This window comes from Petaurus breviceps, unplaced genomic scaffold (assembly GCF_028583685.1).
Source record: "Petaurus breviceps papuanus isolate PSGF00001 unplaced genomic scaffold, PetGlider_PUasm1.0 90721, whole genome shotgun sequence".
NCBI classification, from domain to species: domain Eukaryota; kingdom Metazoa; phylum Chordata; class Mammalia; order Diprotodontia; family Petauridae; genus Petaurus; species Petaurus breviceps.
This window is the reverse complement of record NW_027187322.1, coordinates 7,638,189-7,665,282: the sequence shown is the minus strand read 5'-3', so window position 1 is coordinate 7,665,282 and position 27,094 is coordinate 7,638,189. Positions and strand designations below refer to the sequence as shown.

General features: G+C 40.5%; 2 protein-coding genes across 2 annotated transcripts in view; both read left to right on the top strand.

Moving 5' to 3' along the window:
• The window catches only part of DHCR7 (7-dehydrocholesterol reductase), a 300,532-nt gene that overhangs the window by 190,765 nt on the left and 82,673 nt on the right, over nucleotides 1-27,094 (top strand). The gene's annotated exons all lie outside the window — the stretch shown is intronic.
• On the top strand, nucleotides 4,391-5,344 carry LOC138144970 (mas-related G-protein coupled receptor member X1-like). Its single transcript, XM_069066580.1, has one exon. The coding sequence runs from the start codon at nucleotides 4,391-4,393 to the stop codon at nucleotides 5,342-5,344; it is 954 nt and encodes a 317-aa protein (XP_068922681.1).

Sequence of the window (27,094 nt, the reverse complement as noted above, 5' to 3'; positions counted from 1 at the left end):
AGCTCTACTGAAAAAGTGAATAAGTTGACATGAGGGGGACATTTCACCAATATTAGAACGGATTTCAGGGTATGTAGATAACATATGTTCATGGTTCTTCTCTCCTTTACTAATTCCAGGAATCACATTTTTTCTCACCATTCTGACTCTCTTCTAAGAATTATAAAGCCTCAGAGTTAGCAGGGAACTCAGTAAAGCTTTCATGCAACAAAGAAATACCTTTTAGATCCAACAATTCCTCCAACCATCTCTTTGGCCTCTCTCATTTCATGGAAGAGGGGGTGATGGTGGTAATCATTCATGACAAGTCTAGTATCACTAAGTCATAGAAGAGGAGTGGGGAAAGACCTCAGACCAGATGGATGCTTCTCCATCCATTTTGACTCTTTCTCTAGTGATAAATGTGTGTCCTTCAAGGTTGTTGATAGAGATTCCACTGTCACTCTACAGTTTACTTTTATGTTGTATAAAAAGGCTGTTCTCCAGGATTTAAAGGGCTGGCAATTGGAAGAGGGAGTAACCTTGCGTTTCTTGGTCCCAGAAGGTAGAACAAAGAGGAATGACTAGAATTGACTAAAATTGTGACTCTCTATCAAGAAATACCTTCCAACAATATCTCTGATGTAGTTGGATGCCTACTCTGAAGCACAGTGGATTCTCCCTCACTACTTACCTTCAAGAGAATCTCAGTTGTTCACTCACTGGAAATGTGTTTAGGGGGGTTTATCTCCATGTGTGAATTATATTAGGTGCTTTTGAGGCCCTTTCTGATGCTATCATTCCAATTTTCTGAAATAGAGACATGAAGCGATTTTCTTCTTTACTATTTACTGAGATTGCATTACTTCTAAGAAAGGCTGTCCTCCTCTACATATTCACCCAGAAGTATTTTGGGGGCCAACATTCTTTCCAAATGTCTTTCTACTTGAACAATTATTTTAATATTTTTTCTTCCCCAATTGCCTTTTTCAGCATTTTAATTCAGTTATATTGAACCTAATTTTCTTTCTGTTCATTTATGGTTTCCTGAGTCTCAATGTTGATAAATTTGGCAGTTGTATCATTGTATTTACTGAATATATGGAAAAGGAAATAATGATCCCAAAGAACCAACTTGACTTTACCAATGACAAGTTAGTCTAGACTAACTTTGGACCTTACTGCTAGTTCAGAAAACCTGAAAGAGAACTCTCTTGTCTGTTTACAGAAGTCTTGGAGGAGGATTTTACAGATGTTTTCAGTGGTCTTGGAACTTTACCGATGGTGTGTTGATTTCTCAGACCCTATTTGTGGGTCTGTGTTGATTTCACAGGCAGAAAGTGAATTGATGTGATAGTGCTGGAAATGTGTATGAATGTTGTTGTGGCTCTGTTAAGCTTTGTCTTCCCAGAAACGAACTGAGAAGGGCTTGAGGTGGACTGGTTACCATGAGCTTCAAAATGGAATAGGAACTGGATGAAGAACTGGGCCAGGAGCTGAACCATAGCTAGACCAGGAGCTTGACAAGGAACTGTGAGCTGCCTACCTGTGAATCCAGGTGATAGGTGAATTCAGGCAAGAACTGAAAGCATGGAAGAGGAACCATGGAATTTGGAAGTCATCCTGGAGCCAAGATGAAAGGACCTTTCCTTGGGTACTTAGTGCTGACAGACAAGATCTTGATTTACTGTGACCTTGGGGTGGGAGAACTTTGTTCTTTGTATCCCTTAAGGATGATTGGAAGCTAGTCTCAAATAAAGAAGAAAGAAGACTTTCTCACTGATGAGATTAAGAAAATGTGACCTAGGGGTGGGAGACCATTGTATGTATCCTGAATGAGACCTTTGTTTAAAACTATGTGGCCACTTTAATAGTAAGTTGTTGTGTTATATGACTGTGAATGTTTTGCTTTAGTTTGTTGCTGAATAGAGAGTTCATTATACTGTATGATCAGAACCTTAAAGCTATTTGCAGCAGCACTCCTCTGGAAAACTGGTCATGCTTAGCTTTACAAGAAGTCTGGAAACCACCACAGCTGCCAGTGATTCAATCCCCTGAGGTCTGCTCCAGCTAGCCTGGTTCCATGGGTCTCTGTCCCTGCAGCCCACATGGGACTGCACTCTACTCCCAGCCCAGAGGGATAGACCATACCTGGAGGTGTGCCAGGCTGTCGTCAGCCAGAGATGTATCTCACTTTACCCTTTTGTGGATTCTGTAGTTCTAAAATTTGTTTAGAGTAATTTTTTTTACAGGTATTTGAGGTAATTGGGGATGAGTTCAAGTAAGTTATTGCTTTTACTCCACCATCTTGGTCCTGCCGCTCCAGTCTTTTTTTTTTTTTAATTAGATTCCCTCCATGTCCACTGATGGATGCTCAGGTTCAGAAGGGATACACACACCATCTCTACATAAAAGAATGTAAGCTGTTCACCTTTGTTTTTTTTTTAATCATACTTCATTTCTGTTTACCTTTTGATGTTTCACTTGACTTCTGAGTTTGAACTTCAATGTTTCTATAGAGCCTTAGCCTTTTGGTCAGGACTTCTTTGCAGTCCTCTATTTCATGAAAAGTCTCTTTTTCCCTTGCAGGATTACATTCATGTCTGCTCTTTAAGTTAGTTATAACTTTAAGCCTTTATCATTTGCCTTCTGGAATATTTTATTATAAATTCCCTGCTTCAAAATTATGTGTGATCCCAATTGTGCCTCCTCAGTATATGAATTATTTCTTGTTTTTTTGTTTGTTTTTGTAGTGATTTTCCCCCTTTGACTGATAAGCATTGCATTTTGGCCATAATTGCCCATTTTGGTTCCCAGAATTTTTCATTTGGAGGTTTCTCTGTTGAAGGGATCAGCATTTTTTTTTTCTACTTTCACTTTGTTCTAAGTTCTGGTTCTAGGGAATTCATCAGCTTCCCTTTAGGATTCCCTTTTTCTACTTTTTTAATGTATACTTTATATAATTCATTAAATATTTCCTGATTACATATAAAAATATATTCAACCTGGTCTCTAGCAGTGAGGGGCAATCTTGCTTTGAATCTTTCAGCTCTCCCTACTGACAGAGCATGCCAATGTTCTGTTTCCCAGTTTCTCCTCCTGAGTTTCCATCTGAATGGTCACCATGTCTCCATGATTTATATCATTTTCTCAGTCTGGAGAAATACCCTGACTCTGCCATGCTCATCTGCCCTAAAAGACATCATTTGTCAATAAAGATGCAATAGACCATGTGATAGAAAAACAAAAAAAGACAGCCTGATAGTTGTAGTTGGTCTGGTTCTATGCTGGTTAATTACTTGGTCTTGCATAAAGTGACTCCCTGCTGTTGCAGGCTCCTCCCCTCTGCCCACCCACAGTAGAACATCACCCACTTCAGGGTAGAGACAATTTCATTTTCTTTGTATTCTCAACAATAACACTGGGATGGAAAATGATTTGGCTCTCTGAATCCTATACAGCCTAGTGTTTATTGAAGTTTCACACACACACACACACACACAAACAACACTAACACACACTAACACAAACAGGGAAGAGATAATTACATTTCCTGCCCTCCTTTCCAGAGATGGGTAACTATGGGTGTGGAATAATTGTACACTGTTGGATGTGGTTAATATAATGCTAGTTGTGCTGAAGCATTTTTCTCTTTCTCTTTTACGTGTTGATTAAAAAAATAGATGGACTCTGATGGGGGGGTGGTATTGAACAATAAAAATGATAAAAGAAAAGCTGTTGATAGAAATTTAAAATGATGAATACATTTATGAATTTTTGATTGAATTAATAAGCAAATGAAGAAATAAATGCATTCATCTATACATAAATGCAAAAAAAAAGTGTTACATCTAATTGAGTGATTCAGCTGACGTTTGAGCCTGTCAGCGTGGGTCATAGAAGGTAGCCAAGCCCTCATGGATTCTTCTGCAAACTAAAGAAAGAGAAGGCAGAAATGAAGGATGGCTTGGGGCCTGGTCAGGAAAAAGAGGAGAGGCAGGTGTCACCCCCTTCATCTGCAAGAGCCTCATTTCTCATTTCTATGCTACACTTAAACACCATTACAGGGGAAAACATTAAGCACCCAAACTGTATTAAACACTTTGCAGATATTATCTCATTTAATCCTCAGAAGAACCTTGTGAGGTGGTCATTCAGTAGTCCACTGATTCACGGAGAGTAAGTCTCTGAGGTTAGCTTTGATAGTATTTCTTGCTCTGGCCCAACGTTCGGTGCACTGTGGCGCCACCTAGCAGCACCTTAGAAAGAGGGAGTGGGGAAGGAGAGGCTCTCATTCCTGAGAAGGCCGAAGGGAGAGATTCTCTAGAAAAGTCTCTGATGTGCTTCCTTGTCTTCCTGTCCCCAGAGCGTCTGAGAGGAGCCGGGCTTCCAGGGGCTGGGACCAAGCACCATGGCAGTGACCCCCTCCCCCAGACAGTGGCAATACGTTTATGACAACGGAACAGAGAGAAGTTCAGTTTGGGGGGCACAAGGAGAATTTTATTTGAATGTCTGGATGGAGATCGTCTCTGCGGTCATCGCCCTGGTTGGGCTGGGGGGGAACAGCGCGGTCCTGTGGCTCCTGGGCTTCCGCATTCCGAGGAACCCCTTCTCTGTCTACATCCTCAACCTGGCCGGGGCGGACGCCCTCTTCCTCTGCTGCTCCTTTCTGATCACCATGTATGCATTTTTAAGTTCTATTTATAATACTCTCACTTACGCGGTGTGTATCTACCTCGAAGACGCGTCTTATAATGTGGGCTTGAGCCTGCTGACTGCGATCAGCACCGAGCGCTGTCTAGCCGTGTTCTTCCCCAGCTGGTACCTACATCGCCGATACAAGCACACTTCTGCAGTTGTGTGCGCTGTCCTCTGGGCTCTTCCTGGATTGTTCTGGGTAGGAGATTTTGTCCTTTGCACTCAAGTTAGAGTTCAGGTTTACTGCGAGGCATACCCCAGCATGCCGATCACGTGGTTCATCCACCTCACCCCAGTGTTCTCCGGGTCGAGCCTGATGCTGCTGCTGAGGGTCCAGCGCAGCTCCCAGCGCCAGCAGCCCCCCAGGCTCCACCTCCTGGTCCTGCTCATGACTCTCGTGTTCCTGCTCTGTGGCCTACCTAAGGGATTCCAAGATGGAAGGTTGGGGTTTTCCTCACATTTCATACCTTATTGGCTCCCTACGCTCCTGGCCTGCCTGAAAAGCAGCGCATATCCCTTCATTTACTTCTTGCTGGGCAGTCGAAGGCATAGAAGAGGGAAGGAGCCGCTCAGGCTGGTCCTCCAGAGAACCCTAGCGGATGAGCAGGAGTTGGAGGGTGGGAGAAGGGACTCACACCTCAGCAACACTCGGGAGACGTCATTCTAATGATGAGAAGATGCTTAGTTGGGCACAGAGGCCGTTAGATGAGCTCTATGACCCAGCCTCCCACCTTCCAGGGAGGGGAACCAGGATTTCCCCCATGTTTCCTGCTGCTGCCTAGGGTGGGAATTCTAAGTAATAAATAGACGTGTATTAGGAACCCAATGTAGGCCAGACACTTTGCCAAGAGCTTTACATATATCTCATTTAATTCTTACAGTATTCTTGGGAGGTGGGTGCTCTAATGCCCCCCATTTTACAGGGCATGAAACTGAGGCAGGCAAAGATTCAGTGACTAGTGCTGGGTCCCAAAACTAGTAAGTGACTCAGACTAGATTTGAACTCAGTTATGCCTGACTCCAGGGTCAATGCTCAGTGCACTCTGCAGGCCCCAGATGGATCAAGGCTTCAGGATTTACTCCATGTGGGGAGGGTGGTCCAAACCCTTATGTGCCACCAGCCCAGAGGATGGACACTCTAAAAGATGGTGACTGTCCCTGTCCTGGAGATTAGAGGAAAGACACCAGCTAAGGTGCGATGTGTTCCTGACCTGTGTTTGTCAATCTCTGTAAATAAACTCATAGAGTCAGGACTCAACTCCTCAGAGTTCCATAGGCCATGCTCCCCCACCTTTTCTTCTTCTCTCATGCTTGATCCACAAGCTTTCCTCAAGCCTCCTCCTCTTCCTCAGCCAAGAACAGTGAAGACTTCAGCTCAGCAATGCCCCTACCTCCCTTTCCCATTCCTCCTCCATCCCTTTCCCTCCTGCCACTGGCATCATAGGAGCTGAGCTAAATATTTCTCTGCCTCTAAGGGTCAAGTTTGGGACTCAGCATTCTCTCTTTTTTTCATTCTGTTTCTCCAGGTCTCAGTCTTTCAGAATCTTTGTGTTTCTCTTTCTCTGTGACTCTCTCTATTTCAATCTCTCTTTCATACTGCAGAACACAGTTCTTTCTGAGGTTCCTGCGTGGGAAAAGGTGTTTTAAGTGTATCCTATGATAGGGGAGAACCTATTGAGGCCAAGGCAGATAAAGAGGACACACTCTTACACACATACATATAACATGCAACACACATATACCTGTTGTATATACCTGCAATGTGCATACTCAGCACACACACAGACACACACAGACACACACACACATATACTTAAACCACTGAACCACAACCTGCTTTTGAATATACAGACAGGGACTGATCACCCAGGCTCCTTTAGCTTCATTCAGAAAAGACCTCAGTCTCTTTCCAGGTGTTTTTATTTCCCATCTTTTACCAATCCAGATATAAAATGGTGAGAAGGCACCTTCAACTCCTCTTCTTCTTTCTTATGTAGTCAGCTAGATATAACCAAGCCTCCAACAGGGGAAACTTTCTCCAAAACTGGAAATAGGGAAGAGAATAAGTGTTTACATAGTGCTCATGATGTGCCAGGTAGTGCGCTAAATATGCTCATGTTCAATGTTCACAACAACCTTGCAAGATCAGTGCTTTTATAATTGAAGAAACAGAGGCAAGGACAGTTTAAGTGACTTGCCCAGGGTCACAGAGCTATTAAATGTTTGAGGCCAGTTTTTTAGGTGCTTCTTACTCCAGGTCCAATGTGCACCCTCAAGGAGCCCCTAATGTTTCACAGTTTTTGGGCATTGGAATAGGGATTGCCTTCCCCATATGTGTCGCACGAGTCCACTGATTAAAGGGACATTTTAATCACAGGATCACAGATATAGCTCAGGACCTATTTGATTCAGTGCTGTTCAGTAGCAAAAGTCTTGTTCTTTCAACTGGACCAGACTCGCAGGCTTGTGCTGGCAAAGGCTCAAATGAGGAAAAATCTGTAAAAGAATTAGCACAGTGCTTGGCATATAGGTCACCTTGGATAAGTTCTTCTTCTTCACCCTATCTCCAACTTCCAGGAATGTTAAGAAATCATGACTTTCAGGGGTGACCAGGTGGCTCAGCGAGTAAGAGCACCAGCCCCAGTGTCAGGATGACCTGGGGATCAAATCTGGGCTCAGATACTTAGCACCACACCCAGAAATAACTGGCCCTGTAACCTTGAGCAAGTTACTTAACCCCGATTGCTTAGGAAAAAAAAAGAAATCATAACTTTCCCCTGGGACACGAGAGGGTACTTATGACTGAATTTGTGATTATATTTACCTTGTATAGTGACCTGGCTTTGCAGCCTTTCTCACTTTCTTTCTCTTTCTCCCTCTCTCCAAGAACATGAGAAGTTCATACCTTCCTGTCCAAACAGCGTCTTCTGGCCCTGGGGCACACGTCAGGTAGAATCCACTGTAATGTTTCTATGAATAATTGGAAGATTTCTATACTTAAGCAGTCTGTTTCTATTATGGAGATGTGATTAATTATCACTGTTGGGTTGTGATCTCATGTCAGTACTGATACTCTGGTTTTGGTTCAGTTCATACTAGATTAGAATCTTGCACCTGGAATTCAGAATTCCCTGGTTCCTATGCCCAAAGGGCAATGAAACTATACATACCTTTGATCTAGCAATACCACTACTAGGTCTGTATCCCAAAGAGATCATAAAAAAGCAAAAGGACCCATATGTACACAATTATTTATAGCAGCTCTTTCTGTGGTGGCCAGGAATTGGAAAGATAAGGATCCGCACCAGTTGGGGAATGGATGAAAAGGTGGTGGCATATGAATATAATGGAATACTATCATGTTATAAGAAATGGTGAGGAGGTAGACTTCAGAAAAACCTGGAAAGACTTCGATGAGCTAATTCAAAGGGAAGTGAGCAGAGTCATAGAAACAATGTATACGGTAACACCAGCATTATAAAATGATGAACGATGATTGACTTCAATCTTTTCAGTCATGCGATGATCAAAGACAAATCCAAAAGATTTCTGTTGGAAAATGTTATCCACACCCATAGAAAGAACTGATGGAGTCTGCATGCATATTATAGCATACTATTTTCACTTATTTTTTTCACATTTTTCCCTTTTTATCCTATTTCTTCTTTTACAACATGACTAATATGGAAATATGTTTTAAATGATGCACGTGTATAATCTATATGAAATTCCTTAATGTTTTAAGTAGGGGGAAGGTGTGAGCAAAGTTGTAAGTAAAAATTTTATACAAAAATGAATGTTAAGAATTGCCTTTAGGGGCATCTAGGTGGTGCAGTGAATAGAGCATGGCCCTGGAGTCAGAAGGACCTGAGTTCAAATCCAGTTTCAGATACTTAATACTAGCCATGTCACCTTGGGCAAGTCACTTAACCCCAATTGTCCTGCCTTCTCCCCTGCTAAAAGAAAAAAAAGAATTGCCTTTACAAAAAAAAAGAATCACTTTTATTGAAAAATAAAACATTTAAAAGAAAAAATTAATAAAAATAAGAATAAAAATGATTCCTCAGTTCCTGTTTTCCAACGGACCTGTTCAAGGTTTCAAGGCCTGTCTGTCTGTCTGTCCCCCTCTTCACTTCTTTCCCCCCACCCTCCCTTTTGTATACACACTCCTTTCTTACTCAGAAGCCAATGAAAAAGGTAATTTCAACTCTTCCACCTCCTCCAATTCATGTAAAAAATTACTCTAAACAAACTTTGGAGCTACAGAACCCACAAAATGACACAGAGAAGCTAACCTATCGCTGAAGAGAAACTGGTAGTCTAACAGGAAGGGGCCAGCACAGTGGTCTGGCAGCAAACCCAGCTCGGTGTGAGCCAGAGGTTTGAGCCTCAGGGCGGCCACAACCAACCCCTGGCTGGAGGGACTTCAGATCACTGCAGCTGTGGAAGTTCCCAGGATTATCAACTCATAGATGCTAAGGACAAAGTGAGAAATCAGTGCAGTGTGGACTTTGGGATCAGGGAGTTTGGGAGGGTAGTCAGGCCTTTACCCCCTGGTTGTAGAAGTGCCTGAGGCGCAGTGGCCAGTGCAGCCACCATCACATGACTGCTTCAGAGTGTGTGTATATATGTGTACAAGTATACATAGACAGAGGGAACAGGACCAATTTAATAGGAAGGGATGATACTTAAAAGGTGAAATTAAGAGGTGAGAGAGGAATATAATCAGAGGAGATGGGGAGAGACAGAGTGGGGTCAATTGTCTCATATAGAAGAGGCAAGGGAAAACTGTTTCAATGGAGGGGAAGAACAGGAAGGAAAAGGGGAATGAGTCAACCTTATTCTCACTGAATTTGGCTTTGGGAGAGAATGACATACACACTAAATAGGGTATCTCACCCTACAGGAGAGTAGGGGGGAAGGAGATGAGGTGGGGGGATGATGGAAGGGAGGGCAGGCTGGGTGGGGGAGGGAAGTTAGGAGCACCCACTGTTGAAAAGGGACAGGATAAAAGTAGAGAATAGAACAAATGGGGAGAGGGATAAGATGGAGGGTAATGTAGTCAGTCTTCCACAATATATCCATTATGGAAATGTTTTGCTTAGCTACACATGTACAACCTATATTGAACTGCTTATCTTCCCAGTAAGGTTGGGTGACAAGGGAGGAAGGGAAAGAATCTGGAATTGAAAGTTTTATGTTTAAATTATATATATATATATATATATATATATACATATATATATATACATATACACACACACACTATTATTACTATTATTTTACATGTAACTGAGAAATAAGATATACAGGCATTGGGGCACAGAGATCTACTATGCCCTACTGGAAAGTTGGAGGGAGGATGGAGGAAGATATGGGAGAGAGCAGATTGGGGGAAGGGATACTCAGTGGGATCACTGTTTTGGGGTGGTGGATAGGGAAAAAATGGGGAGAAAATTTGCAACTCAAAATCTTGTGGAAATGAATGATGTAAACTAAAAAGTAAAAAGGAGAGGAAAAAAAGGTAATTTCATCATTAAACTTGAAAAGAGGATTCCTTCAAAAAATTCCTGCCCATGCTTTGAAGGGGACAGAGTCTCCCTCTGTCACACATATCAGGAAGCAGCTTTACTGAGCTTTTCCATGAGTTGATGCAAGAATGGACAATACCCTCATCTCACCTAGATTGTAAGTGCTCCTATTTTCTCCATCTGAGACATGGTGAAACTCAGAGAGACATAAAAAAGCTACATCAATTGTCCAGCATCACAGTAAGAGGCAGAATTTGATTTCAGATTTTCCCAACTTCAAGGTCAGGAATCTATTCACCAAAGTCATTCAAATAATCCAAGAGAACTAATGCATTGAGGCTGAAGCATGTGCAGACAGGACAGGTTTGAACTCAATTGATGGGATTGTTCCTAGACCAAAGTAAAGACTAAGGTTTCTGATCTACATTACTGCAGGCAGACTGATAAAGAACAAAGACACTACAAGCTGAGTGCTCTTTATTATACGCCTCTTTTATGTAACATTGTTTTCAGCATTCTTACTCCCCCTTTCCCATTTTCCCAGGACATCCATCTTTTGACTATCCATTTTTAATAACATCTCAAAATAATTGATTTCCTCCTACACCCTCTTTATATAGAGAGTCTTTCTATCTGATCATATAATGGTACAGTTCTTAGAAGATACATGTATCAGTTGTACAATCTAGGACAGTGGGGTGGTATCTCCTCAGCCCGCCATGTGGCCTGATCAGCCAACATGGAATATAATAAAGGGTCCAATTCAAAATTGTTACTTGCGTCTTGCTTGCCTTTTCTGGGTACAACATTTTGGAGGTCCCACTGAGATAGACAACATTCTGCATTGTTGTGCAAGACCCCAAAACTGGAAAAATCCTTGACCTCAGGGGATGGAGGCCACTCAGCTCTGACTTCCTTGATCAGCCAGCATCTGAAATCTTTTCAGAGATCAGAATTCAAGGCTGAGAAAATCCAGACCATCCCCTGACACCACTAAGATCACATTTCAGCTCTTTGGACCCAGATCTCTGTGCCAGCCTCCAGAGGGCTTCTGAAACAACATCACTGGCCTTCACTAGTGAATGCAATTCATTCTCTGTCTGCAGAACAGTTTCAGGACCCCTGAACCAGCAGCAAGGTTCCAGGACCTCTGCAACAACAGCACTGTCCTTCACCAGTGTATGAATCTGGCAAAACAACATCAAAACAGACAGACAAAGTACCACCATAACAGCCATGTCTCCTCAGTCCTTGGCAGCTCTTGGTGGCAGCTCTCAAAGGTCCTGGGCATTTCGAACTGGCCCTCAGCAATCCTCTCCATCTCTGCCTCCATGATGCTGCTTCCAAAAAATTCTTCTGCCTCTCTCTCTGCTTGCGCCTCTCTAAATTCACTTCACCAGCTCCTCCCGGTTCAGCCCTCTCTTTTCACGTCAATAACTCCATCCCACAAGTGGGATTCAGAAGCTCTGGGTTTTAACACAATCAATCCAAAAACCAAGCCAATACAGGGGATCTTCAAATTCCATTACTATTACACATACACACTCTAATCAAATCACAGACCCTTGAAAAGATTACAGTATTTGTCTTTTAATTTTGATGATTTTATTCTTTTTTGGGGAGGAAGTGGATTAATTCAGTCAAACTGATTTTTGTACATAAGTACTTTTTGTGGGTTTTGTACCATTACATGTCTAAGTCTTTAATTCTGAGGACAGACTACTTGAAGATTTTTCTCCTGATCAATACTCCAAGAAGCCTAGGGAATCACTACTAATGTAAAAACAACAATCATAACAACAAACAGTTTGGCTGAACTGTCCCCACAAAAGTGGTTGAAATCAAAATAAAAAAATAAAACAAATACTGTACTACCTCGGGTGTCTGTGATTTGATTAGAGTGGATACTCCTTTAAACAACTTGGATTACAAGTTTAATGGAAGTTTTCATCAGTTTCTTTAACTCAGGGAAAAATCAATTAGTAACCAATCTATAAGCAAGGAGTGTTTCTGTTCCTAGCAAGGGCAGCCCTCAGATGATACCCAAAGACTACCATCAAGCTTGTACTTCAAATCTTTCCAACATTGGACTCTGATGGCATAACTTTCAATGGGCAAGGATTATAGTGCCAGAGTTGCAAAGGACCTAAGAAGCCATTTAATCTAACCCTCTAATTTCACAAAAGGAACCTGAGACCTGGGGAAGTAAAATCATAAAAATCATAAAAAATATTATCTGAGATCATGTGGGGAATAATAACTAGAAGTATGCTTGAACTCAGGTCTGGGGCTTTGCACAGTACTCACCACATAATAGGTACTTGATAAATGTTTATCAACTGACTAGATAAAGATCAACATCATATCCTAATAAAACATGGAAGTGTAGGTTTTTAATAGAAAAAATACATTAATAATTTCTGTGGGGAGAAAGGAAACTTGACTACATGGGAACAATTAGCAGGTTTGATTTTTTTTCCCTTTTCACCTTCATGGTTTAGTGCCATGTGCATTACTCAGAATGAATCTGCTGAGAGAATTGATAAACACATTCATATAAATACCTGTATGTAAGTTTTATTAATGAATAAATTACATTACAAAAAAGAAGATACATGTATCATCTTCAGATGCAGAAAGGCAAGTAGTTCAACCTTACTGAACATTTATGATTTCCTCTTTCATGCTCATTTTTATTATGCTTCATTTGAGTCTTGTATTTAACGTCAAATTTTCTATTCAGTTCTGGTCATTTTAAAAGATAAGAATGCTTGAAACTCCTATATTCAATTAAATACCCTTTTTTAGCTGGCAGTATTCTACTCAGTTTTTCTGGGTAAATTATTTTTTATTGTAAAGCCCTTTTTTTGCATTCCAAAATATCATATTCCAAGTTTCTACTCCTTTAATATAGTAGCTGATGAATCTTGTGGGATCCTGACTGTGCATCCAGGATAACTGAATTATTTCTGTCTGGATTCTTGAAGTATTTCTCTCTTTGAACTGGGAGGTCTAGAATATAATATTCTTGGGAATTTTCATTTTTCTGTTTCTTTCAGATGATATCATGGCTTGACGTCTTGACTCATGCTTGAATTAGATTCAAGTGATGGTAGATACTTTTACATTTTTATTTTACCCTTTGGGTCTAGGATTTGGGGGCAGTTTTTCTTAACAATTTCTTGAAATATTGTGGCTGGGCTCTTTCATATCATGGTTTTCAGGTAAACCAATAATTTTAAATTAAATGTTCTTGATCTACTTTTCAGATCATTTGTTTTTAAATGTTTTATTTTCTTCTGTAGTTTGATGTCTATTTTACTAAGTTGTTGATTGTCTTGGAGTGTTTGGACTGTTAAGGGAGGACTAGCATCTCTCTTGTGATGGCTTTCTGTGCACTTTCCAGGGCTGCTCATTTATCTTTGGTGTCCATCTTCACCCAAATCTCACTTGTGGTTCAAAGAAGCTATAGTATGTTCAGTGGTCAAACCCCAATAAGACCATCTTAGCCGACCAGATAAACTAGGTCAATGGTAACCGACAGACATCAAACCCATTGGTGAGCCAGGTGGATATATGTTCCAAGAATATGAAAACTCCCCGCTGTGGAAAAAGTGAACCAGAACAATTTACTTCATTGGCCATGAAGACAGATGATGGAGGTGCTGTGGAGTGCTTAAAACTTTGTCAGATATCAAAGATGCCAACGTCATCGACTGCATCTGGGGCCATTGCCAGTCATCCTGACATTTATCTTACCATTGGACTGCAATGACTCCAGAAGAGAAAGTAAAGCTAAAGATTTTGTTTAGCTGTGCCTCACTAAAATCTAATTCACACGTGAGTCAAAACATCACTCCATGAGATCACTCCTCTTCAAAATAAAAAAAATGTCTTTTCACAATTTCTTCCATTGCTTTCATTTTTTTTAAAACCATTTTTACTCTCCCCTTTTAATTTTATTTTTAAAGCCACTTTTTAACCTCTCCCAGGAATTGTTTTTTGGGTTTGTGTCTAATTCACATTTTTCTTTGAGTCTTTGGTTGTAGCTGCTTTGACATCATTGTCTTCCCCTGAGTTTGTGTTACCATTTTATTTTGTGACCATAGTAACCATTTATGCTCAGTTTCTTTTTTTTTTAATTGCTTGTTCATTTCCCATCCTTTACTGTCATTGGAATTGTGGGGGCTTGGAGTTAGCACTATTACTTCGAATATAATGACTACTGAGCTCTTTTTAGGGCTGCTTTCCTCTTTTGATATTCACTTGATTCACCCAGCTCTCACCTGTGGCTCCAAAAGGCTGCACAATGCACAACAGCCACACTCTAGTAAACCATTTTGGCATATATGCTAAACCAGTTTGAAGCCAATCAAGGATCTCAAATCCATCAGTGAGGTAATGGGGTATCTATCCCAAGCCCATAGATGAGAACCTTTTCTTCCAACAGTCATGAAAGTGGCTAAAGCCAGTGCAGTGAAGCACTTAGAGCTTGGTTAGACACCAAAGATGTTTTGGTCAGCTATTCTATCCTGAGCCATCACCAGTCATCCTGATTTTGTCTTGTCACTGGATTCTGATTACTCTGGAAGAGAGTTTGAGGCAAATGACTTTCACACAAATCTACGTTACTCCAATGCAATTGATGCCCAACTCAAAAGATATTATCCACACTATTTTTTGATTTTTATCTCTCTCATGGTCCTGTAATGACATGCAAGCGATCAAGCAGCAATTGTGGATACATATGGGTGGGTCAGGTCATTGGGCCATCATCTCAATAGACTGAAGCAGAGACCCATATGAGAGAACCATGCTTCTTGCCTTAATCTGGGCACTCAGTAGGGTCTTGCCTCATCTGATCAAGCTTCCCTTCCAAATCAGGACCTCATAGAAAGCAGGGGACTCAGGCAAAAAGCCTGATCATTAGATAGGCCTGGGTTGTATAGCATGTGGTCAAGGTCATTAAAGTAATATCCAGTGTCATCATATGGAGAGGAAGTGGGCAAATCACAAATCAGAGGAAGAGGGACATGAATAAAGTCGCGAAGAGATACTATAATAATTCCCCTAGGGGAGTCACTTTTCAATGATTGTGGGCTCTATTCAGACAGTTCTACTACACCAGAAACCTCAAGAACATTTCTAAATTCTTGATGCCACTTGTTCTTGCTTGAATTTCCAATCAAATGATATTACAGACAGCCCCAGGTCAGTCAAACAGAGCATTTATCCAGATATATATGCCTTCTCTTTAGTGCACATTTGTTCTCTCTCCCCTGAAGAAAACTGTGTAGAGGCAGAAGAACTGGGTTACATTGTCACCCTTGGGGATTCTGCTTAGTGACAGAGGTCTAGGCTCTCAGGATTTGTAGGAACAATTCTAAGTGAATCATCAATAAAGCAATAAATGCTTCTTCTCTTCCCTTCTACACTCCCTTATCCTTTTACATTCGTTTCTTTGTTTTTTTTTTTCTATTTCAGCTTTCCCTTCCTTCTCTCCAACTGTGCATGCATAGAAAAAGACAAATTAATTTAGAAAGGGAATGGGTAAAAGAGTTACTCTCAGCTCTACTGAAAAAGTGAATACATTGAAGTAAAGGGATCATTTCACAGATAAAAGAACAGATTTCATGGTGTGTAGACAGAATATGTGTCTTCTTCTCTCCTTTACTAATTCCAGGAATCACATTTTTTCTCACCATTCAGACTCTATTCTAAGAATTATAAAGACTCAGAGTTAGCAGGGAACTCAGTAAAGCTTTCACACAATGAAGAAATCCCTTTTACATTTTACAAATCCTTCAACCATCTCTTTGACCTCCCTCATTTCATGGAAGGGGGTGGTGGTAATCATTAATGAAAAGTCTAGTGTCACTGAGTAATGGAAGAGGAGTTGGGAAAGACCTCAGAGAAGATGGATGATTCTCCATTCACTTTGACTTTTTCTCTAGTAATAAATGTGTGTCCTTCAAGGTTGTTAATAGGAATTCACCTGTCATTCTAAAGCTTACTTTTGTGTTGTATAAAAGGGCTGCACTCCAGGATTTAAAGGACTGTCAACTGGAAGAAGGATTAATCTTGCTCTTCTTCATCCCAGAAGGGAGAACAAAGAGAAATGAATAGAACTTACTAAAAGTAAAATTGGGACTTGCTGTGAGAATACACTTACCAAAAAAGTTCCTGATGCAGTGGGATGCTGCCTCTGGAATGTATTGAGTTCTCCCTCATTGCTGACCTTCAAAGGGAATCCAAGTTGTCAACATGCTGGAAATATGTTCAAGGGGATTTGCCTATAGGTGTGGTTGGTATTAGGTGCTTTTGGTGCCTTTTATAAAACAATGGTTCCAAATTTCTGAAATACAGTCATGAAAAGATTTTCTTCCTTACTGTTTACTGAAGTTACATTACTTCTAAGACAGCCTATCTTCTATATATTCACCAAAAATCCTTTTGGGGTAACAATCTGTCCACATATCTTTCTACTTGAACAATTATTTGAATATTTTTATTCTGCAGTTGCCTTCCTCAGCATTCTTGTTCATTTAGATTGAACCTGATTTTCATCTCTTTGTTTATAATTTCTTGATTCTCAATGTTGACAAGTTTGGTGGCTGTATCCTTGTACTTAGTGAACATCTGGAAAAGGAAGTAATAATCTTAAAGAGCCATCTTGACTTCATAGTCATTCCAGACTCATTGCATTTCCATTATAGAGAGTTCTAGACTGTCATGCAATCTCGGAAAGGTCAAGACTCCAGGAGTCCATCTCTCCCAGTCTGTGCCTGTACAAGAGTCTTATTTATCCATAGTCTGACATAATAGGAAGTGATGTAGATTGCCCAAATATCTAAAATAAGGGAGACCTCCTGAAGTAACCCAGATTACTATGGGATGATTCTAATTTTGAAGAGGTTCAACACTTCCCCCCTCATCTCTCAGCAGACTGCTCCCATTGCTCCTTGTTCCACCACTAGGTTCAAATAGCATAAACCTAATCCCTTTCTACCTATAAACATTTCACATGCTGGAAGACAGACACCATGTCCTTCCTAATTCTACATTTCTACAAAAGTAGCATAGACTCAGTAGACATCATTTCTTTATATTTAGCAAAGCATTGTCCTAAACATTTGTCTCCCATCTTGTCTATAGAAAAAATGTTTGAGAAAGACAAATAAAGGTGAGGTAGTTAGTTGGTTCAGGGAAAGGAACACTGTGCCTGAAATAAGGCAAGAGCTGAGTTCAAATCCAGTCTCAGACACTTAGTAGTTTGGTGACCTCACACATCACTTAATCTGTTTTCCTCAGTTTCCTCATCTGTAAAATGGGATAATAATAGAATTTACCACAAAGGGTTTTTGGAAGGATCAATTCAGATAATTGTAAAAGTGTGGAATATAGTCAATGCTGTGTAAATGTTAGGTATTAGCTCTTTTCCTTAAGTATGAAACTGAAAAACTCTTTAAATTCTTTCTTAAATGCTTTATTAACTTCTGATTTACATCTTCCATTTCCGCCAGATTTTTAGTTACAAATTTTCTCCCCATTTCTCCCCCACCCACTGCCCCAAAATAGCAGTCCCACAGGATATCCCCTCCTCCAATCTACTCTCTCCCACATTTTCCCCCATACCCCTTTCCACTTTCCCAGTGGATCTCTATGCCTCAGTGCCTGCACATCCCATTTCCCAATTACATGTAAGATGGTATTAATAATAGTATATATATGCATATATATACATACACACATATATACATATATATATACACACATATTTGGATATTTGATTTCAAAACTTTCAATTCCAGATTCATTCCCCTCCTTCCCTGTCACCCACCCCTACTGGGAAGATATGCAGTTCAGTATAGGTTGCACATGTGTGGCTAATGCAGAACAATAACATAGTAGATACACTGTAAAAGACTGACTACACTTGCCTCCCTCCCATCCCACCTCCCACCCGCTCTACTCCCCACTTCGATCCCGTCTATTTTCAGAAGTGAGTGCTTCCAACCTCCCTCCCCTCCCCAGCCTACCCTCCCTTCTATCATCCCCCCTCTCATTCCCTTCCCCCCCTATTCTCCTGGAGGGTGAGATACCCGATTTAGTGTGTATTTCACTCCCTCCTCAAGCCAAATTCAATGGGAATAAGGTTGACCCATTCCCTTTTGCCTTCCTAGTCTTCCCCTCCATTGTAACCATTTTCCCTTGCCTCTTCTGTATGAGATAGTTTACCCCAATCTGTCTCTCCCCATCTCCTCTCATTATATTCCTCTCACCTCTTAATTTCACCTTTTAAGTATCATTCCTTCCTGTTAAATTGGTCCTGTGCCCTCTATCTATGTATACCTGTAAACATGTATACACACATTCACATATGTATTCATATGCCCATATACCCTCATATATAGACAAATATATATATATATATATATATATATATATATATATATTTCTAATCCCTTCAACTACTGAGAAAAGTTTAATAAGTTACAATTATTGTTTTTCCATGTAGGAATGTTAACAGTTCAACTTTGTTAAGTTCCTTATGATTCCTTTTCCCTGTTTACCTTCTCATGCTTCTCTTGCTTCTTGTATCTGAATGTCAAATTTTCTATTCAACTCTGGTTTTTTTCAGCAAGAATGCTTGAAAGTCCTCTATTCCACTGAATGACCATATTTTCCCCTGAAACATGATACTCAGTTTTGCTGGGTAGGTGACTCTTGGTTTTAATCCCAGCTCCTTTGCCCTCCAGAATATCATATTCCAAGCCCTTCGATCCCTCAGTGTAGAAGCTGCCAGATCCTGGGTTATCCTGATTGTGTTTCCACAATATTCAAATTGTTTCTTCCTGGCTGCTTGTAATATTCTCTCCTTAATCTGGGAATTCCAGAACCTGGCTATAATATTCCTAAGAGTTTTATTTTTGGGATCTTTTTCAGCAGGTGATTGGTGGATTCTTTCAACCTCTATTTTTCCCTCTGGTACTAAAATATCAGGGCAGTTTTCTTTGAGAACTTCCTGGAGGATGATTTCTAGGTTCTTACTTTGGTCATGGCTTTCAGGTAGTCCAATACTTTTAAAATTATCTCTCCTGGATCTATTTTCCAGGTCAGTGGTTTTTCCCATGAGATATTTCACATTGCCTTCTATTCTTTCATTTGTTTGGATCTGTTTAACAGCATCTTGATTTCTCATAAAGTCATTAGCTTCCATTTGCTCCAATATAATTCTGAAGCAATGATTCTCCTCATTGAGTTTTTGAGATTCTTTTTCCATCAGGCAAATTAGGCTTTTTAAGGCACTCTTCTCCTCGTTGCCTTTTTGGTCCTCTTTTGCCATTTGAGTCAGTCTGTTTTTTAAGGTATTATTTTCCTCAGTCAAGCTGCTGACTCTCATTTCATAATTTTCTTGCATTGTTCTCATTTCTCTTTTCAATTTTTCCTCCACTTCTCTTATTTGGTTTTCAAAATCTTTCTTAAGGTCCTCTATGGCCTGTAACCAGCTCGTATTTTCCTTTGAAGCTTTTGGTGCAGGAGTTCTGACTTCACTGTCTTCCTCCTGTTCCATGCCTTGCTCCTTTTTGTCCCCAAAATAGGAGTGTAATGTTGGAATCTTCTGTCTTCTTTGTTTCCTTTGCCTGCTCATTTTGTCACTCAATTACTTGACTTATGGCCTTTTTGCCACAGTAGGACTCTGCCACCAGACAGGGGAGCTTTCGTCCCAGACACTGGGGTTTTCTCAGCTGCTGGAGGTATTAGATGGGTGCCCTCTCTGAGGTCTCCACACGCTCTGGCAAGCTGGACACACACCCCAGAACCTCCACCCTAGATTGCAGTCCAGATTTAAGCAGGTTAAAGCAAGAGCGATTACCCCTCAGACTGGTGCTTGGTCCCCCTACACTCTGCAGGCCAAGAGCTAAATCTACCACGTGGCACTGGCTGGCTGTGCCAGAGTCTCAGTGGCTTCTCACCCCAGGGATAAAAGCCACGCACTCCCACTTACTGGTCCCAAAGTCCAGACTGTACTGACCTCTCACTTTGTCCTTTGTGTCTATGTGTTGATAAATCTGGAAACTGCCAATGCTGCTGCTGATCTGGAGTCCCTCTGGCCAAGGCTGGTCAGGCCCGCCCTGGTGCTAAAGCCTCAGGTATGGGGCTGGGCTCAGCTCCCAGAACGCTGTGCTGGCCAATTCCTGCCGGCCTGCCGGCCTGTCCTCAGTGGGAGGTTAGCTTCTTTATGTCATTTTGTGGGTTCTGCAGCTCCAAAGTTTGTTTAGAGTCCCCTTTTTACATGGAATGGGGAAGGTGGAAGCCGGAGCTGTGGAAAGGTCGTGCTTCTACTCCACCATCTTGGCTCTGCCCCCCCTTTAAGTTCTTTTTTATATGGAAAATGTCAATGACTAAAGGGGAAAAATAAGTATTTCTGTTCAAGAATATACTTATATTTATTTTATAAGCACAAAATCACTAAGAACATTCACTAGCCCATAGAAGGCACTTAATACATGTTGATTCATTAATCAGCACTGTTTGTAGATGAACATTTTTTTTTGGTCTTTATTGATTTGTTTGTTTATTTTTAGTTTACAAGATTCAATTCAACAATTCCTTGATTTTCAAATTTTCTCTCCTTCCCTTCCCTCCCACCCCCATGACGGCATACAATCAAGTATAGGATCTGCAAATACTTTCACATTAGACATTAGTCAGGTTATAAAGAAGGATTGTATCAGATGGAATGAACAATGGGAAAGAGGAAATAAAACCAAACAAGAAAAAGAAAGAGAGCAGATAGTTTGCTTCAATCTGCATTCAAATTCTGTTCTTTCTAGTTCTTTCTCTAGATGTAGACATCTCTCTCCATCCTGAGTCTTTTGGGATTGACTTATAGCCCTGCATTGCTGAAAAGAGTCCAGTCTATCAAAGTTGGTCATCACACATACATTGTGTCTGTAATTGTGTACAAATTCCCTCTGGCTCTACTCTTCTCACTCAGCACCAGTTCGTATAAGCCTCTCCAGGTAAATATGAAGACCGTCTGCTCCTCGTTTCTTATAGCACAATAGTATTCCATTCCATGCACATACAACAACTTGTTCAGCCATTCCCCAATTGATGGGCACCCCCTTAATTTCCAATTCTTTGCCATCACAAAAAGAGCTGCTATAAATATTTTTGTACATGTGGGTCTTCCTCCCACTTCTATGATCGCTTTGGGATATAACCCTAGAAGTGGTATTCATGAGTCAAAGGGTATGAAATTATTTATAGCCCTTTGGGCATAATTCCAGATTGCTCTCCAGAAAGGTTGGATCAGGTCACAACTCCACCAGCATCATTACTATTTTTTCTACCTCTACAAAATAGTGTTTTGGTAAATTGATTAGTATGGCACTAAATATATAATTTAATTTAGGTAAAATTGTCATTTTTATTATATTAGCTTGACCCAACCACTAGCAACTGATATTTTTCCAGTTAGTTAGATCTGACTTTATTTGTGTGAAATTTGTTTTGTAGTTGTGATCATACAGGTCATGGGTTGTTTTGGCAGGTAGATTCCCAAATATTTTATAATGTTGTAGATGAACATTTTAATACTTCAGAGGAGAAGGAAAAGAACTACCTTTGAATTTTTTAAGAAGACCACTAAGATGTAAGTGTGAAAACACAGAGCTTTAAGACAGGATGTGGGAAGTTTATGACAGAAAAATGAGCAGTACTCTGAATTTGAAATCAATGTATATATTTAACTTGGGGAAAAATTAACCTTCCCTTGGTAAGAATATTATGTTGGCTTTGCTATAAAGAGGGAAAGATAATATTTCAATTATCACACAATGGAGGATAAAGAATGTAAATATGTTTTTAAGGATTCCAAGGTTACTACAGCACACTGGAGACTGCAGGATCTGCAAAGAATTATGATAACCCAGGTCATCTGCACAGACACATTTCAGGCTAAAAGTGAAAACAGTGAGCAATCAGGTCATGATTTTGAGACCCAGGATTTCCCAAGGACCATTGATTAAACAGGGGAAATTTGTGGAGTTGTGCCTGTTTAAAAAAAAGATGAGTCACTGGAAGTCCCAAAGCTCTCCTTTAAGTCACTGAAGTATGAGAACTTGGGAGATGAAAACCTGCTAGAAGAATTCAGGGTTGGGGCAGTGAAAACTTGCTCTGTGGGAGCTCTGGGCCTTAGACATTGGGAGCTGAGAGAAGACTTCAGCCCAGTGACTCCTGATGGGTCAGAGAGATCATATATTTCTCTGAGCACGAGCTTCAGTGACAACTAGAGCAGGGCAGTAACCTAGAATGAAGAGAAGGGCAGTTTGTCACCCAAGTCTGTTGCTCTAGGCTGCCACCTCTGTCTAGAGAAGGAAAAGCAGAAGGAGCTTTGGGGCAGATTTCTAATTCTGGTGAGGGAGGCTGGCTGTGTCTGCCTGGCTTAGAGATCACTGAGACGACAACCCCCATATCATTGATCCCTGGCCTGGGGGCAGGGCAGGTTGAACGTGAAGGTTGCTGGCACAGCAGGTACCATGTGTAAAGAACTCTACAGCCCTCTCCTTTCCTGTGCCCTGACAACTTCTAGGACCCTGCCCTTTCCATGCCCCCTCTCCAGTCACACACAGATACCTGAAGTCCTGGGACAACTACTCTGAAGAGACATTCCTGTGGACAATGACAGTGGGCAGATCTAGATCCCCAGCAATGTAAGAGAGCCACAGAGATACACCCCAACTCACAGAGTTCTAGGTTACGCATTTGGAGATGAAAGGAAAATCTTTTAGTCATCACTGCAGCTCTTGGGTGCTCATTTGGTGTGATGAGTCTCTATAAAACCATCCAATCCTAATACACTTCATCAATACAATGTGTGATAGTTTCACAATGAGCCAGCATTTTTTAGATGTTAATATAATCCTTTTATGTCTTAAATTTAACTATTAATTGAGGCTAAGAGCCCTGGGAAAGACTTTAGCTTTAGAAGATCCCAATCTCGCCCATTACATCTGGGGCCTTATCCAATCATCCTGATCTATATCTTGCCACTCTCCCCACCTGGTCCCAGAGGAGAAGCTGAGGCTGGTGACTTTGCACAGCCCTCTATAACTTAAATCCTTTCACTTAGAAGTCATGGCATCACCTTTCTGATGCCCTGGTCTTCTTCCAGAAGTAAGCACAAACAGCAACAATAACTGAATAAAAAGATGGAAAAAGGAGCCATAGTACTAACATATCAAAGCAAAAACATCAAAATTAAAATGCTTCCAATTTATATATAACTTGGGTCAGCCCCCTCCCCCCCCCAATACACTCCCTGACTATAGGAAAGAGAAGAGAGACATTTATAAGATACTGGCTGGGAAATGCAAGAATTAGGAGGTTTCTTTTGTTTAAGGTACTTTGAGACTAAGTGAACAAATTCCTCAATGGTTAATGCGCTTCCACTCCACCATAGCAATGTCATCCCAGTGATTCTGAACCACCCATCCCATTGCTCAGATGCCATCCTTTGACTGCCTTCATTTCCATTTCCTTCTACCCATACACATGAACATGTGTGTGCATATATAAGCAAAGTATTTGTATGTATATGCAAACATTTTAATCTTCCTGTGTGTTTATGAATATGTATATTTATGTACACACACAAGTGTGTCCTTGAGGAGGGTAATTGTTGATATTTTCTGTGAGCATGACAGGTTTTGTCTATATTTTATAAAATTATTTTTTAAAATCTCCCTTTATGATGGAGAGCAGCAATATTGATAGTACTGTTACATGGTTTGAAAACTGATTGAATTGTCAGACAAAAAATTAGTTTTTATTCTTATGACATCAAGTTGGTGGGAAGAGTTGAATGTAGGGCACCAGAAACATCACTAAAATTTTTATCAAATATGTAATTAAGGCATGGAGCATATAACAAATCAAGTAACAAAACATGTAGGAGGGGTAAGAACATGCAATATTTTAGAGAAAACAAGACCTAGAGCAGTTTAGAAGGGGTACACACTGGGGTTGGGGGGGAGTAGAGTAGGAGACCTGGGCCCCTGGACACTGAACTTTTCGAGACTAACTCAGCTCCTTCTTCTTTCCTTTAGGGTGGATGTGGGAGGTATTTTATGGCATTGTCTATCTCCTCTATAGCAGATTGTGAAAGGGATCACTCACATGGTCAGCAGCCTTGGTTTAGGAGAACAAGCAGGGAGCAGGAGAATGGGGAGATTCGGACAATGAAGCAATGGTTAAGGAGATCTTTAAAAACCTCAACTTGAGTCCAAGAGGTAATTGAGTCCTTTGTGTAAACATTAAGAGTGTTTAAAGAGGCTGAGCTTGGAGTGGCTCTTGGCCACTCTGAGCCCTCTGTCCCATGTGTGCAGTTCTATTTGTCCAAGACAGTCTAGAAGACCAAGTAGAGGCTGCCAAGAGTTAGGGACAGAAATAATAGGCATTTGTTGGGTATCTTTCTCTTTAGGGCAGAATCAGCCTGGAAAAGGAAAAGAGGCAGAATTTCCCCACAGTGATACTCATTAAACTGCACATTGGGCAATGCCTGACTCTACCTCACTGGACTGTAGAGACAAAGGACTGACATTACTAAAGAATTTCACCTGTCAAAGAGCAGTTAGTGAGTTTTCTAATTTGTGTCTAAAAAACAATCCCCTCTTTAAGATACGTGATAAATGATCATGTAATCATGGCCTAAGAAACCCTGATTCAACATTTCTGGACCTTCCTTAACTGAATCTTGAATTTTTTGGATCTCCATTCTCCTTTGTCCCATACATTTCCTGATTGAATGAAATGTGTTTCTTCACCCAACTGTGCGTCGTTCTGCATGTGTTCTTTCCTACTTGGATCAATTGGAATGACAGCATTATTTGAAAGTCTGCCATTTCCCATCCCCACCCACAGCTTGTCTACATATTAACTTTCATATCTTGATTTTTTAAGAAAATTTTCCAAATCTTTCCTTTCCCTGCTCCCCCAATCCAATGTATTCCTTTTCCCTTCACTTTTCATTCTTTCCTTGAGATCACCAAGAAAAAACAGACCTTACAGTCTTTTTTCTTATTAGACTCCCTCCATGTCCACTGATGATGCTCAAGTTTAGAAAGGACACGTGCACCATTTCTGCATAATAGAATGCAAACTGTTTACCTTTGTTAGTTTATTTTTTTAAATCATTGTTCATTTCTGTTTACCTTTTGATGTTTCTCTTCACTCCTAAGTTTGATCCTAAGCTCTATAGAATCTTGATCTTTTCATCAGGGCTTCTTAGAAGTCCTACATTTCATTAAAAGTCTATTTTTCTAATGGAAGATTTTATTCACTTTGGCTGTGTAAGTTACGTTATGACTATAAACCTTTACCTTTTGCCTTCTGGAATATCTTATTACAAGTTCTCTGCAACTAAATTATGTGTGATCCTGATTGTGGCTCCTCAATACTTGAATTATTTCTTTTTTTTTTGCAATGATTTTCCTCTTTTGATTTTGCATTTTGGCCATAACATCCCCAGAATTTTTCATTTGAAGTTTTCTCTCTTGAAGAAACCAGCATTTTTTTTTTCTCCTTCCACTTTGTTCTATGTTCTGGCACTAAGGAATTTAGCAATTTCCTTTTACGATCCCTTTTTCTAATTTTTGATGCATATTTTACATAATTCCCATAATATTTCCCAATTACATGTAAACATATTCTCAACTTGGTCCCTAGCAGTGAGGGGCAGTCTTGCATTGAATCTTTCAGCTATCCCTACTGACAGAGTATGCCAATGTTATTGTCCCCATTGTCTCCTCCCAAGCCTCTGATTCAGTCTGAATGGCAACCATATCTCCTTGATTTATATCATTTTCTCATTGTGGAGAAATACCCTGACTTTGCCATGTTCATCTGTCCCTAAAAGACATAAGTTGTCAAAGATGCAATGGACCATGCAATAGAAAAATAAGAAAGACAGCCTGATCCTTGTATTTGGTCTGGTTCTGGACTGTTTAATTACCTGGTTTTGGATAAAGTGACTGCTTGGTGCTGTAGGTTCCTCCCCTCTGCCCACCCACAGTAGGAAAATGATTTTTCTCTCTGTATCCTATGCTCACTAGTGTTTATTGTGGCTACACACACACGCACACACACACACACACACACACACACACACACACACACACACACACTGAAGAGATAATTACACTTCCTTCCCTCCTTTCCAGAGATGGGCAACTGCAAGTGTTGAATAACATGTACAGTGTTGGAATTGGTAATATGATGGTGAGTTTTGCTGAAGTATTTTTCTCTTTGTCTTTTTATTTATTGATTTAAAAAAAGATTGACTCTGGGTGGGACACATGATACTGAATAATAAAAATGACAAAAGCAATGAAAAGCTGTTGGTAGATATTTTAAATTATGATACATTTATGAAGTTATGATTGAATTCATAAGTAAATGAAGAAATAAATGCATTCGTTCATACATAAGTGAAAAAATGTTTCATTGAATTGAGAGGTTCAGCTGACGTTTAAGCCTATCAGCATGGGTCACAGAAGGAAGCCAAGTCCTCATGGATTCTTCCACAATCTAAGGAAAGAGAAGACAGAAATGAAGGTTGGCTTGGGGCCTGTTTGGGAAAAAGAGGAGAGGCAGGTGTCACCCTCTTCATCTGCAAGAGGCTCATTTCTACACGCTAAAACCCCAGTACAGAGGAAAATATTCAGCACCTACAATGTGTTAAAACACTTTACAAATATTGTCATATTTGATCCTCAGAAGCACCTTGTGAGGTGGGTGTTCTTATTGGCTCTATTTTACAGTTAAAGAAGCTAAGGCAGAGACAGATGTCAAGTAACTTGTCCACGGTTTCACAGATA

Excerpts from the sequence above, each read along its gene's own strand:
- LOC138144970 (XM_069066580.1), top strand. The coding sequence starts at position 4,391 with ATGGCAGTGACCCCCTCCCCCAGACAGTGGCAATACGTTTATGACAAC.